The 16,111-nt window shown below is 41.7% G+C and overlaps 1 protein-coding gene across 1 annotated transcript in view; it reads right to left on the minus strand.

Annotated features, from left to right (window-relative positions):
• Positions 1-3,021: 3,021 nt before the first annotated feature.
• LOC124264901 (calcitonin receptor-like) overlaps positions 3,022-16,111 on the minus strand; it is a gene marked incomplete at its 5' end in the record, with an annotated part of 52,445 nt that continues 39,355 nt past the window's right edge. Inside the window, 8 exons of the mRNA XM_046699683.1 lie at positions 3,022-3,072; positions 4,841-5,008; positions 5,392-5,433; positions 6,681-6,816; positions 7,711-7,796; positions 8,820-8,883; positions 10,017-10,083; positions 14,354-14,542. Coding sequence (XP_046555639.1) covers positions 3,022-3,072; positions 4,841-5,008; positions 5,392-5,433; positions 6,681-6,816; positions 7,711-7,796; positions 8,820-8,883; positions 10,017-10,083; positions 14,354-14,542 — 803 coding nt within the window. The remainder of the gene's footprint in view (positions 3,073-4,840; positions 5,009-5,391; positions 5,434-6,680; positions 6,817-7,710; positions 7,797-8,819; positions 8,884-10,016; positions 10,084-14,353; positions 14,543-16,111) is intronic.

Here is a 16,111-nt window from a genome sequence, read left to right on the forward strand (position 1 = left end):
CAGTGCGAGTGAGTGAGTGAGTTTGGTTTTACACCGCACCGGGGGACACCAGAAATGGGTTTCACACAATGTACCCATGCGGGGGAAATCAAACCCGGGTCTTCGGCGTGACGAGCGAACGCTTTAACCACTAGGCTACTCCACCGCCCTTAATGTAACAGACATGGTAAGATAACTGAAATGAAAAAACTAAAATAAGGAATGTCCCCAGTGGTCTAAACATTACATTACATGAAAGGTGCAGATTGTGACCGCTGTTGATGAAAATAAATGTAAGCATTTTCCAGTAATTTATAAGTTCAGGTTTTTGTGTCAACACATTGAATATACCGCCAATGACAATATCGTATTACCCAGAACTACCGTATTTACAGCAATTTAAGCCATGATTAGGTAGATAGTTAATATGAATAGGGTGTTTCTTGTGACAAAAGAGCCCAGTGTCCGATCCACAAAGCATTCGTAGCGCTACGACACTCGTAAGCCAATGGTAAACTATAGAGTTACGACAGGTCGTAACGTTACATTCGTAAGCCAATGGTAAACTACAGAGTTACGACAGGTCGTAACGTAACGTTACATTCGTAAGCCAAAGGGAAACTATAAAGTTACGACAGGCCGTAACGTTACAAACGCCTTTTGCATCAGGACCAGAGCTCTAATTGTTTCAAAACATGGCATCAAGTAACGCCAGGCTTAAAGAGTGGCGCGTTATATTTGTCTCCTCTATGGTAACGACAATTGATGTTTATTTAACTGGGCATGAAATCAGTTCTCTTCCGTATTCATTCAGGGTCTAGGGTCCAACCCATAATATATTAATAGGTAAGTACATGAGCCTAAAAATGTTGTCTCATCAGTCTGCATTGTTACAAGATTGCAACTATTATATGTGTGTGCTCCACTCAATAGCTATGGAAATACTTTGAAGACTGATCAAAGCGTTAGCTACACAATCCATTTTTGGTTTTAGTAGTTTCAGTTATTGAAAAAAGGAAACAGTAGATTCAGGACCCTTTTTGGTACATAAAATTTGCATAATTCAAAATTTAAATATGCACTCACATGAATGTTTTTTTGCGGATATTGAATGTTTTGCATTTAAGACAACAATGAATGATTAGGCGAGTACCAAATGTGTCTGAGGCAAATTGTAAAGATATTGTAGATATTACGTTTAATATTTGAAAATAGAACGTTTTTAACCTATGCTAATTGTTCAAAGAAAATATAGATTTAAAACAATGCACATAACACACCACAGTTTGGTAAAAAATACTACATTTTTAAATATTCAATCCAAGTTTGAAACTAGGCTTTTTGTATTCGTTTCTGTCACACTAATGTGTTTTTTAATGTGTCAGAACACCAAAATTAGTGTAAAAGTAAATACAAACCTCGATGCCTTAGAAAAATGATAATCTTTACAGACATCTTTACAGACAATGTAAATTTGTTTTGAATTAAACGAAACTCGAAAAATCACATTTTCAATGAGAAAACGGCTCCTTTCTCATCTGTTTGTACAATCATAAGTAACATCGCCTATGATGATATAGATATTTTGACAAATGATAAACATAAATAGCAACTGAATGGGACGTTATTAATTAATCATAATTGTATCGCACATACAGAGCGAGATACTATCAGAAACTCGTGAAGATCCGGATTACGATTGGTCTTCAGTACACCCATGTTTTTCGTAAGAGGCGATTTATGGGTTCGGGTGGTCCCACCTGTGCAGGTGTCAGTCACTGGATTGTCTGGTCTAGACTGCATTATTTACAGACCGCCGTCATATAGCTGGAATATTGCTGAAAGCGGCCTTGCAAACCAGCAAACAAACACTATCATGGAACATGGCATTTGTATTCTATTCTCAATATAAATGGAAGAAGTCGTACACAGATAGACCTCGTTAATTGAAAGTTCCAATAATGATTATATGGAACATGTAACATTGCAGATTAAACTAGAAGTGTAATAATATATACACACAGACATGACCAAACAACCTTGATTAAGATGGAATGCACATTAAGATGAAAACGGGACGTTGCATCTCTCATAACCCGTCTTATCAAACATTTGTCCATGTAATCAAACTGGTTTGATTAAGATTTAATGCGTATTACGATGAAAATGGCCAATTTGTGTTGGAGACACAAGAATACCTAGGCTCTTATAACAATTTTGTTCATAAACTTCAAGAACTCCGTATTCAAGTGAATTTGAATTTAGAAAACTTTAAATGTTAAAGAGGAGGAGATGGAATGAAAACATGATATGATTAATACGGAAGGATGACAATATATGGATGAACACGTTTAGGTGTAGGTTCTAACGGTGGTAGAACCTACACCGAAACGTCGCTCTCATTGTAATAAAGTAGTCGTTCATCCATATATTATCATCCTTCCTTGTTGCTCCAACTTCTAAATGCCTCTCAAAGAAGTTATATGATTAATTAAAGCATTCCCACTGCATTGGGTAGGAATCACTGACATTTTGAAACATGTACACAGTGTGGATGAAAGGTTCCCATTCTACATGGGCATTAAGAAGCCATATTAAGCAAATTCTCCCTTGATCATCACTGAAAAAATGTCAGATAATAAAACATCACAATCCATCCATTTCTTTGGCTGCTGCTGTTTCCACCATTAAGTCACTCCTTCCTTGAAACGTCTGTGCGCTTGTTAATGACCACTAATACTTTGATGAAATTACGACACCTTTGCTATGCATGTGTTTTTTACCCAATACAGTACCATAGTGACTGAATAATCTCGTGTTTCACTTTCAACGTGAGGTTTTAATATTTGGTGGAGACAATGACATCACTTTCTGTCTTTCTCAAATATGTGTATAAGCATACACTTTGATGTCGAGAAGCAGAATAATCTCGTGCTCCACTTTCAACGTGAGATTTTAATATTTGATGGAGACAATGACATCACTTTAAGTCTTTCTCCAGTACGTATATAAGAATACACATTGGTGTAGAGAAAACGAGCGTTACACGCGCTCGGTGGCCCCGTTGACCATACATTGCATTTCAGAAACCTCCTGCAAAGAGTAAAGACATTGATCACATTACGAATGTACATCCTCTACTGAGAAGTCTTGTTAGATATCTTGAAACAATAACATCATATCAAAGTTACGAGGTAAGATGGAATGTAAAACGCTCTATTGTGTGCAAATGCACTTTGTATCAAATTTTAATGACATCAAAGTGTTCAAAGAGCGCTAAACCATAACACACAAACTATTCACGTGCTGAACTTTGTGCATTTTGTGTGTTATGAAATAATAGTTAGGAAGAACGCTTTATTGGTACACAAATATTCATGTTATAGATAGGGAAATAGGGAACCAAGACATTAATATTTATGAATCAAAAAAGAATTCTACATGCCTATAATTTCATAGTACATAAAATGTACAAAGTTCATACATATGTATGCATGTGCGTGTGCGTGTGCGTGTGCGTGTGCGTGTTGTGTATGTCATTGTGTGTATGCATGTATGTAAGTATATGTAAAGATATGTATTACCTACGCGGGCGAAAATATCGGGGTACATATTTTCGTACGAGGCAAAATATCACTTTGTCATGGTGACGTGACCTCACGTTTCTTCTATGACGTTGTGTTCTACATGCGGCGTCGGCGGGTAGTCATCCTATGTTTGAAAATAGATTGGGGTTTATTTTCCTCAATTTGACGACTTCAGTAATAAACAGAATATTATATTCGTTCCCATATCATACTATGTTTACGACACTCGTGCCTAAATATCGGTATATTACCTCGCTCTTGCTCGGGAAATACCAACATAGTATGACATATAATATCCTCTATATATTACTGTAAAAATGGGAATGTCATATCGACATTGTGGTTAGAAAATGAAAAACAAAAGGCGATTTCTTTTGACAAGAATGAAGGAGGAGCCATATGCATCACGCATTCAGCTGAATATCTGCAGACAAGTAAATGTGTGACACGTCAGATTAAATGAATAAACCTATTATCAGCGTAGGGTGGAGGTTGTGCACATTTGCCTCCCTTGGGCACGCCAGGAGTGAGTGAGTGAGTGAGTGAGGAAGTGAGTAAGTTTAGTTTTACACCGCACTCAGCAGCAATATTCCAGCTATATGGCGGCGGTCTGTAAATAATCGAGTCTTGACCAGACAATCCAATGATCAACATCATGAGCATCGATCTGCGCAATTGGGAACCGATGACATGTGTCAACCAAGACAGCGAGCCTGACCACCCGATCCCGTTAGTCGCCTCTTACGACAAGCATGGGTTACTAAAGGTTCATTCTAACCCGGCCCTTCACGGGTGGGCACGCCAGGAACCTATGCTCGCGGGTTCGAATCAAGGTTCGGCAAGCTCATGCTGCAGCACCATACAAATACTCCTGATTTTCACCGTAGTGAGTCACTTGGTTCCTATCCTAATTTGTCACCCACCCGTGTAAGCGTGAGTGAGTAAGTGAGTTTCGATTTACGCCGCTTTTATCAATATTCCAGCAACATCACGGCGGGGAACACCAGAAATGGGCTTCACACATTGTACCCATGTGGGTAATCGAACCCGGGTCTTCGGCGTGATGAGCGAACGCTTTAACCACTAGGCTACCCCACCGCCCATTCATCAAAGTGGTAATTATCTGGCATCTCTACGGACTTCACCCTCACATTCAGCACACACGCAGTAATACAACTCGAAAACTGTTCAAAGCTCCGTTGAACCTAACTCACTCACTCACACAGCTCGTATGGGTAGAAATTATATCTTGGAAAATCTTTGTGGGAAATTACATGAGTTGATCTAATGACGAATCGACCGCTGTTGTGCCTTGATCCGTTCTTCACGAGTGTGACGTCATTGCACATCATGCTGTTAGTCATGCTGCGTCGACGTTCGGAACTGTTCGAGTCAAAGTTACTTCGATACAACATCCATTTTCTTTTGACAACCGTTACAACCTAAAGAAACAAATACAACACTTACATTATTCGCATTATTCACATTATTGTAATGGTTAAAACACTTTAAGATGTTTCAGGGATATGTTTGGTTGAATTGTGATGACATCAGGATAAGAATAAGAGAGAGTGGGTGAGTTTAGTTTTACGACGCACTCAGCAATATTCCAGCTATATGGCGGCGGTCTGTAAATAATTGAACCTCGACCAGACAATCCAGTGATCGACAGCATGAGCATCGACCTACGCAATTGGGAACCGATGACATGTGTCAACCAAGTCAGCAAGCCTGACCACCCGATCCCGTTAGTCTCCTCTTACGACAAGCATGGGTTACTGAAGATATATTCTAACGTGTATAAGAATAAGAGAAAAATAGTTACCTCTCCGTTGAAAAAACAGAAAATAAGCGCAACACACACGCCCTGAAACAAAAGCCCAGTTTAATTTCACACAAGGTAAAACATGTGAGGCTTTAATGTATAAACGAAATAACGTGAACACAAACTAACAACGCTGTGTGGAAGTATGACGAGTTTAACTTGCGATTGCCTCGAAGTAAAAGCTTGGTCATTAGTACTTGCTATCACTATTTATTATCTGATGTGTCGAAGTTAATGCTAATGCTAATTTTTTGCACCTAGAATCCAACACGATGTTGCTCTCTGGCGTTACATTATTACCCTGACGGAATTGTACTTTCAAAGCTGCTACTAAGCGCTAAGCGCGACCGTATAGGTCCGTACATCCGCTTTTCAGGTACCTATTATGTACAGCTGAGTGGACTGAGTGCAATGTGGACGAAGTGCCTTTATGAAGGCTTTATTGAAGCCTATTTTCAGTCCTAAACATTGACGTTTTCACAAAATTGTAGTTTGATGTATTTCATGTCCTTGTTTGTTATAACATGTGTTTCGGGTTATTTGTTCCCCATGCCAAATGGGTTTAAGCCTAGTGGTTTAAGCGCCAGCTTGTCACGTTCAACTCCGCACATGGGTACAATGGGGACCATTTCTGGTGCCCCCGCGTGAATTTGCTAGAATATTGCTAATAGCTGCGGAAAACCCAACTCACTCACTCCTCATGCTGATCTGAAAATGTATGCCGAGTTCAATTTTCGGTAGTGTCGAACCTCAGACAACTCGAATTGTTCACGTAGGTCAATTCATCTCCCACACATTGCTGTTTGATTGTACATCAAAGTGACATCTTGAGATTTTTGTGTGAGATGCGATTCATCTGCTCAATGTCTTTAACTTTCATTTGTGAAACATCTATGATGTGTCCATTTATATAGCGCCAAACTCCACATCAGGTATGCTCATAGGGCTAACAATGACGAGCACAGCACATTATTACCCCGGATAACCCAAGCTGTCTGTTAGGCGCTAGAAGTTTATAGTCACATAACTTATCCCACCGGGTACCCATTCTCTGCTGGGTGAACAGAGGCAATTTTGAACAAACTCACTTGTCTATTGTGAGTCCACATGTATCACAATAACTATCAGTAAATATCACACTGAATATAAAATGTGCAATATTTTGACAAGACAAGCACCTTATCAACAAAGAATCACCAAATTTAATTAGAATAAATCAGGTAATATGTATGTGTTGCAAAGAGATGTTTTATGAATCTGTTACAAAAAGAACAGCGTGTATGACATACCTGATAAGACACCAAGAGAGCTGACACCATTTTGAATATGTAAAGCTCGCGGAGCCCGGATGTAGGTCGGAATGGGATGATCAGGTACTGAAGTCCGAGAAGCGGGATGAGAATCAAGATGGCCTTGGCCGCACGTCTGAAATAACACAAGGAGTGTAAGTGGCAGAAGCAGATCAAGGATTTTAAAAAAGATGACTCGGGATGCACATAACACCCAATTCACGAAATGACCTGACCGAGGCCGCTTTTAACGCTACCTGCATTATTTCTTTTGCAACCCGTGAAGATCCGGGTTAGAATTGATCTTCAGCAACCCATGCTTGTCCTAAGAGACCACTAACGAGTTCGGGTAGTCAGGCTCGCTGATTTGGTTGACACACGCCATCGTATCCCAGTTGCATTGATCGAGGATCATGATGTTGATCACTGGATTGTCTCGTCCAAATTCTATTATTTACAGACCGCCGCCATATAGCTGGAATATTGCTGAGTGCGGCGTTAAACAAAAACACCACCCAAAAAACAAACAAAAGACAAACAAAATTTGTTTCATGGGTTTCACATCTCCCATCTCAACCATCAAGTGAGAATACTGGGCGGCCTAAGTGCTTTCCACTTATTGTGTAACTAATTCCATTTTGACAATTGCTTTTTTGTGTTTTTTTTGCTGTTTAACGCCGGACTCTCCATCAACATATATGCTAGAGGCTAATGGCGAAATATGGAGGCTTGTTGTGGATCGTCGTATCCATTTGCGTAGATCATTTCTCATGATATCCATCACTGGATTGTCTGGTCCTGACAAGATTATTTACAGACCGCGTCTATATAATTTTAATATTTTTGAGTGTAGCGTTCACAACTCCCCACCTCCCCCACCCCCAAAAAAACAACAACAAAAAGAAAGAGAAACACATACGAAACACAAACAAACAATTAAACAAGCAAAAACACACACACAACAAAACAAACAAAACAAAACAAATCACACAAAAAACACAAACAAAACACAAACAAAATATTTTCTTACCTGTTTTGGTGCTGTTCGTTAGTGTTGAAGGCACGGAGTTTCGACAACAAGATCCGGAGAATGTTCACTAAGAAGAACAAATTAACCTGAAAAACATCGAATGAGAGATGTTAACTGACAACTGTGTAATATATTTCATATATTCCATCCGACTTTACAGAATATTGTTACTTGACCAATGGCCAATTACTGTAATGAGAATAATAATCACTCTGAACATACAAACCTGATAAAGATTCAAATTGGAAAAAAATGAAAGATTTACCCATTTTGCACACAAACACGTATGCTTATTATATAATAAATTTAATATATAATAAATTTATATAATAAATATAAAAACAGTTTCAACAGTTTGAAGCAGAAATATTTTAAAACATTTTGTGAGACTACTGAAAGTTTTCGAAACTGCCCCAGCCGCTTATCAAACCACCATACACCAGTTCACCCGCAGGGTGTGAACGTCAGAACCATGTTATTGATTATCTCAACACACTCCACGCACCGAACAAAGGAGTATATGCAGCCCACAAGAGAATTAAACATTTGAAACTGTTTGAGACGTTTAAAAACAGTCAAGATTCAAAACGCCCGTGGCGTCATTCAGTTGTATGAACAGTCCATTTTTTATGGAGAGAAAAGATAAAACAACACATATATAGATATGGAAAAACTGAAACACGAGTCACAGAAAGTGAGTTGTGTACATGTTCATAAACTTCTATGCCCTCGTGTCCTGGGTATATAAAGTTCAGGTGCGTATTGCACGGGGAATGTTTTGTTTGTTTGTTTGTTTGTTGTTTAACGCTGGGGTCAGCAATATTCCAGCTATATGGCGGCGGTCTGTAAATAATTGAGTCTGGACCAGACAATCCAATGATCAACACCATGAGCATCGATCTAAGCAATTTGGATACGATGACATGTGTCAACCAAGTCAGCGAGTCTGACCACCTGATCCCGTTAGTCGCCTCTTACGACAAGCATGGGTTACTGAATATCAATTCTAACCCGGATCTTCACGGGTTGCACAGGGTGCAGAGAGAGAAAGGCAGACAGCGTAGTCGACAGCGTAGTCTGTGACAACCCCTGCGCGTATACGTCCTTACCACCAGAGAGAGGATAACTGGGCCGATGATGATCCAGAGGAACTTCGACTCATACAGCCAGCAGCTGGAACAAGAGAATTTGTTTCTGCGTTAAATTCTATACACTTGGTCCGTTGAGTCGTATCCTTGCATATATATTTCACACACACAGAACAATGAAATAATCGATTTCGGAGTTAGTTAACCATTTGTTGTGAAACCGGCTTGACTACTGCAAAAATTGTCAGGCTGGTTGATGACAAATGAGTTGTACGCCAAGCTTGGCGCACGGCTCGTCAGTTATGTACAGTTCTTTAAAAGTCCAAAGTTTTTTTTCTCGTAAAAACGTGACCCGTAGACTTTAAGTACAGAATTAAGCTGTTGGCGAACGGCATTTTTTAAACTTGTTAATATACATGCCAAGTTTTCGAAACCAGTTTCATGTGTTTGTTTGTTTGACGTTTAACGCCGCACTCAGCACTATTCCAGATATATGACGGCGGACTGTACAATCGAATCTGGACCAGACAATCCAGTGATGGACACACATGTAAGCATATATTGCGCAACTGGGATACGCGCATCGACTGCGTGAGTGAGCTTGACAAACCGTTCCTGTTAGTCGCCTGTCAAGGCAAGTACAGACTGCTGAGTGAGTGAGTTTAGTTTTACGCCGCACTCAGCAATATTCCAGCTATTTGACGGCGGTATGAGAGTAATCAAGTCTGGGCCAGACAATGCAGTGGTCAACACCATGAGCATCGATCTAAGCATTTTGGATACGATGAAATGTGTCAAATAAGTTAGCGAGCCTGACCACCCGATCCCGTTAGTCGCCTCTTAGGACAAGCTTGGGTTACTGAAGGTCAGTTCTAACCCGGATGTTCACGGGTCACGGGCTGCTGAAGATCACTTCACAAACGTGGTGAATAAACTGTAGCGGTACGGTTTTTTCAATATAAGATACGCATTTTCGACAGAATGGCAAAACATGATACGATAGTGTTTCAATGTGGAGTGAGTCAGTTGAGTTTTACGTCTCATTTAGCAATATTCCAGCAATATCTCTGCGGAGGAATTTGCAATGAACTGCACACCAGTTTACCATTTGTGGAATCGAACCCGTGTATTCAGCGTGACAAGCAAATGCTTTACCCACTAGGCTACTCCACCGCCCGTTAAATATGGAAACATGATTGACGTAAACTAGACGCGTACTTGACATTGTCGGTGGAGTCCATTCCCCGCATCCCAGCGTAGATTGCCGACGGTACGAAGGGAAAGCCTAAACACAAAGTATTATGTGATTATTAATAATGAGCCCAACAAAACTATAGATATAACAATATGCAATCTCAACCAAAAACAGATTCCAATAATACGATTCCGGCTCTATCGTGTGCTTATTAATCACATCGAATAGCGATACCTTAGGATATTCGAATCTAACCCTGCTCTACCGGTGGCACCGTTGCAAACGCACGCAAAGGCAAGTCAGTTGTTCAGCTAAGAATACAGGAATTGAAGGTGTAAGTTTCCCATGAGCCCCATCGTCAAATGTCCACCATGTGATGTTGTAACTCCGATCAATCAACATTTCGACATGCGCAGTTGTATGATGCGTTTTGAAATCTTTGCAGAAAGACCAAGTTAAATTGTATCTAGAAAGCTGTGAATATGACTGGAGTGAGTGAGTTTAGTTTTACGCCGCACTCAACAATATTCCAGCTATATGGCGGCTGTCTGTAAATAATCGAGTCTGGACCAGATAATCCAGTGACCAACAGCGTGAGCATCAGTCTACGCAATTGGGATACGATGACATGTGTCAACCAAGTCAGCGTGCCTGACCTCTTACAACAAGCATGGGTTTCACCCGGATCTTCACTGGTAGAATATGACTGGAACCGACCTCGAGATAACGGCAATATTGACTTTAATAACGTCTAATCCCCCCAACCCGCAACCAACCACCCCCTACCCTATCCCCAAGGCACACAGTTTTGTGGATTTTTTGTCACACAATCACGAGATTTGTCTCGTAATACATTTCTTTAATATCTGCAAACAGATAAAAAGTGCAATTATATGGAGCAAAATGGAAACAATTTGAGAAAAATCAGCCACTTTCGAAAATGTTGAATGTTCAAAAGTGATGCATTTTCGAACAGACAAAGTGGTATGATTAATAATAATTGCCAATTTAAACCACTCCGCGTTGCTGCTCTGTGATGTTATGACTGACATTCTAAGAAGAGGTCGGAAGTCCATGCCATCGCTGTACACAGAAAGATAACGCTTTTTTTCATTTTGTTCTGTGTTTCATAAAATAAAAGTCAATAAAAATCATCAATATACACAAACATGTCATTACGCCAAACTAAAGATCCGTTGTAATTCCGCTTTTTATCCGGCATACCACTTAGCTTGTCTTTGCATCTAATTTATAAGAGCCATTGAACCATACCAGCGGAAACAGCTAGTGGAATCAAATTAGACTGGTAATTTCACACATAATGCATAACCTGCGTGGGCTTAATAAGCTTGGTGTAATATTTTTGTCAATCTTTGGAAGGAGAGACAAATACATTTTAACATTAAAAGAATAGGCTTCTGTGTACTCGATACATATTTCATGGCGTACTGCGCTGCAGAAGCCACAATACTACAGGGCTCGACGTCCAGCGTACTGCGCTGCGAAAGCCACAATACCACAGGGCTCGACGTCCAACGTACTGCGCTGCAGAAGCAAGAATACCACAGGGCTCGACGTCCAGCGTACTGCGCTGCATAAGACAGAATACCACAGGGCTCGATGTCCTGCGTACTGCGCTGCGAAAGCCACAATACCACAGGGCTCGACATCCAGCGTACTGCGCTGCATAAGACAGAATACCACAGGGCTCGACGTCCAGCGCACTGCGCGCAGAAAGCCACAATACCACAGGGCTCGACAGCGTACTGCGCTGCATAAGACAGAATACCACAGGGCTCGACGTCCAGCGCACTGCGCGCGCACTGCGCTGCGAAAGCCACAATACCACAGGGCTCGACATCCAGCGTACTGCGCTGCATAAGACAGAATACCACAGGGCTCGATGTCCTGCGTACTGCGCTGCAGAAGCCACAATACCACAGGGCACACAGTCTAGCGTACTGCGCTGTGGAAGCCAGAGTACCACAGGGCTCGACGTCCTGCGTACTGCGCTGCGGAAGCCACCATGCCACAGGGCTCGACGTCATGCGTACTGTGCTGCGGAAGCCACAATACCACAGGGCTAGACCAGCGGCGTATTGCGCTGCGGAAGCCACAATGCCACAGGGCTCGGCATTGTGCGTACTGCACTGCGGAAGCAACAATACAACAGGGCTCGGCGTCCAACTGCGGAAGCCACAATGCCACAGGGCTTGACGTCCAGCTGCGGAAGCCACAATGCCACAGGGCTTGACGTCCAGCTGCGGAAGCCACAATACCACAGGGCTTGACGTCCAGCTGAGGAAGCCACAATACCACAGGGCTTGACGTCCAGCTGAGGAAGCCACAATGCCATAGAGCTCGACGTTCAGCTGAGGAAGCCACAATACCCCAGGGCTTGACGTCCAGCCACGGAAGCCACAATACCAAAGGGCTTGATGTCCAGCCACGGAAGCCACAATACCAAAGGGCTTGAAGTCCAGCTGCGGAAGCCACAATACCACAGGGCTTGACGTCCGGATTACCGCGCTGCGGAAGCCCAAATACCAAAGTACTTGGCATCCGGGGTACCGATACAGGGTTGGTCGCAGGTTCGTTTGGTTGACGTGGCTCTTATCATGTTATTGCACCAAGACGGCGTGTGACTTTGCTCATAATATCAATCCTTTGTTTGTGTGGTCTAGACTCGAGTTAAGCAGGCTGCGTGATTCTGCGTACGAAACAAACAAACAAACAAACAAACGTTATACAGTCCAACGTAATGACGTGTATAGCATCATGACCGTTAGTGTCCGTTCTCATCACCATCAGCTAATGGATACCTCGCCAATATGTTTTGTTTTGTTTAACGCCGGACAGCAATATTCCAGCGATATGGCGGCGCTCTGTAAATACTCGCATCTGGATCAGACAATCCAGTGATCAACAGCCTAAGCATCGGTCTATGCAATTGGGATATGATGACATGTGTCACCCGAGTCAGCGAATCTAACCACCCGATCCCGTTAGTCGCCTCTTACGTCAAGCTTGGGTTGCTGAAGACCAATTTCAGCCCTTCCCGGGTCTACGCAAATAGGATACGATAACATGTATCAACCAAGTCAGCGAAACGCCTGATCCTGTTCCCCGATCCTGTTAGTCGCAGCTTACGACAAGCATGGGTTGTTGATGACCGATTCACGGGTAACATGTTATGTTTTGCATTTTATCGATCTTCCTTAGCAATGGGCTGTGGGTATTTTAAGCAGCCCGGTGAAATAAAGATGGAAGGGCGAAGAACACCCCATCTTGAAAAGACTTGTGTAAAGAAGCGCTTGTAAAATATGCATCGTTTTACACCTTATTGTATGATGCTGTCGGCTCCCGGATGAGTAACGGATCGAGTCGTTCACCGAAGTACATCACCGCTCTGGACACGTCTTTGATTGTGGACTGACTGACTGACTGAGTTTAGTTTTACGCCGCTTTTAGCAATATTCCAGCAATATCACGGCGGGGGAAACCAGAAATGGGCTTAACACATTGTGCCCATGTGGGGAATCGAACCCGGGCCTTCGGCGTGACGAGCCAACGCTTTAACCACTAGGCTACCCCACCGCCCCCTTTGATTGTGGAAAGAACCAGCAAGTGTTAAAGCTGTAAGGTAGGTAGGTAGGTTTTACTTATCATGTAGGTAAGTACAATTTCGATCATCGCAGTGTAGGTACTACTTTTTCAATCTCGGGAAAATAGATACAAGGTTTTTGGAGTAACTGGGGGATAACATATTTACCTCAAATTTTGCTAATATCACTTTTTGCGAAAATTAATTATTGGGCAGAAGTTCATGAAAAAATAATTCTTTGGTCGAGATGTCGCAAATTTTTGTTGTGAAAAAGTATGTGCTCGGAAACAAACTGCCCAACATAGTGTTTACTTGAGATGAACGTTACGGTATAATCTGAAGAAGATTCTCTACTAACCGTCCTTCCAGGAACATTTAATTGTCGGTCGATAGGTTGAAGTCTCAACGAAGTGAACATACAGACAGCGTAATACTTATGAGTCGTGTACTTCTATAGACAACGTTTATAGCGACCGGGCTTCAGAATTTAGAAAAAGATCATTTTAATATTTTCTATGGGAGCCTTTTACGACCATAACCTATCATTTACATAGATGGTTCTTACATTTACGCAGAAGATGTTTTCTTCTACGTCGATGAAGGTTTTTCCTAGGTAGATGTATGTATGTACCAGGTAGTTTCCAGTACCATCTACGAAGATGGCATTATATTTTACGTGGATGGTATATGGATATTAGGCTTTGGCAGTAGTACGACTCCACGTGTTTTTTTCTGTAATGAAAAGTCTGTACTTACACCAGCCCATGATGATACACATCCACAGAAGTTTCTTCTCCTTGCTGAAGGCCATGACTATGAGCGTGTGTAGGTAGAAGCCCTCACACACCATCCAGCAGTAGTTACACACAGTCAAATACTGCGTAAACACGTGTAATGCTTGACACCAACCCTGAAACGAACAAACCAGAATCGCACAGTCAATTACTGCGTGAACACGTGTGATGTTTGACACCAACCCTGAAACGAACAAAACAGAAACGTACAGTCAAACACTGCGTGATCACGTATAATGTTTGACACCAACCCTGAAACGAACAAATCAGCATCGAACTGTAGGCGAGTACTATTTCAATCATTATAACGTAGGTAAGTACTATTTCAATCATCGTAGTGTAGGTAAGAACTATTTCAATCACCGTAGTGTAGGTAAGTAGGCTACTATTTCAACCAACCAGGTGTAGGTAAGTACTATTTCATTTATTGTAGTGTAGGTACTACTAACTCAATCTGGGGGAAATACATACATACATACTAGCATTTGTATAGCGCCGATATCCAGCTCAGCTGCTCAAAGGCGCTTTGTTTTTTCCCTCGATCACTGGATGTCAACGGCACGTCGTATCATCAATCTCAACTCCCTGGGTAGTCATACAACTCTTGCAGCCACTAGGCGCACCGAGTGGCTTTCCCAACCTTACGAGGTACCCATTCACAGCTGGGTGGACTGGGACACATAGTCACAGTACTTTGTCCAAGTTCACTGCACGTTGCTCTACCCGCAACTAGGTGTTTGCACGTATTCATGTGGCCACCATCTGGTCATATACCAACGGATTCGAGGGTTCTTTTAAGTGCACAGGGTTGTGTACTGTACACTAGAGGTTGTGACAGCACTGAAAAAGTCTGCACACAAAGTTGACTCCAAGGTTTTTACACCCGGTCACAGGTGGGCTCGATCCCGACACCTCACTAGCCTGGCGCTTTAGCCATTTCGCCCACGACGCCCCCAAATAAATACAAATTAGTTAGCGTAAATAGTCAATACCACCATTTTACCTAACATGTTGCTAATATCATGTTGCGAAAACACATTCGGCAGAAGTTCTGCAAGAAAACTGAGTCGTGAAAAAACACGTGTTCGGTAGAGGTCTCGCAAATTTGTGTATTGAAAAAATATGTGTTCGGAAGACGTCAGATATTGTGCTGAAACAAAGTGCCAACATGTTCTTTACACGTGAAGTGTGTTGCAGTGTACCCTGAAGCAGTGAAGATAACACAGACCTTCTCTGGCTAAGCTTGCGCATTTCAACGATTTGAACATGCGGGCAGCGTTGAACCCATGTATTTGTATAAACTATGTTTATAGCGAACTATGCTTATAAGGAACTGATAGATAAATCGAACGGTTTTTGGTACCGGGGTCTTCTTGTATGTTTTAATCCAAATGTTTATATCAAAGTAGAATTAGTAGCCCCTAACAACCGTAAACTTTGTATATAGATCAATACCTATAAAAACCCTTAGCATACAATGTAAGATTACTTGAAAAGATAGCCCATGGATTCGAACCCACGGTATGCCCAAAGGACACAACTCGCCGTCATATTTGATGTAAAATAGGAGAAACTATAATTGTCAACCTGAAATAAGTACGATCGAAAACTTGAAAGTGCTTGATGAAAATATTGCTTCAGACTGTTTCAACAAAACATGACTTTCTCTCACAAAACCCCCCAGTGTTGCAATATGGTTTCTCAAAATATATCTTTAATA

This window comes from Haliotis rubra, unplaced genomic scaffold, assembly GCF_003918875.1.
Source record: "Haliotis rubra isolate DU_JTF1 unplaced genomic scaffold, ASM391887v1 Scf95, whole genome shotgun sequence".
In the NCBI taxonomy this organism is placed as follows: domain Eukaryota; kingdom Metazoa; phylum Mollusca; class Gastropoda; order Lepetellida; family Haliotidae; genus Haliotis; species Haliotis rubra.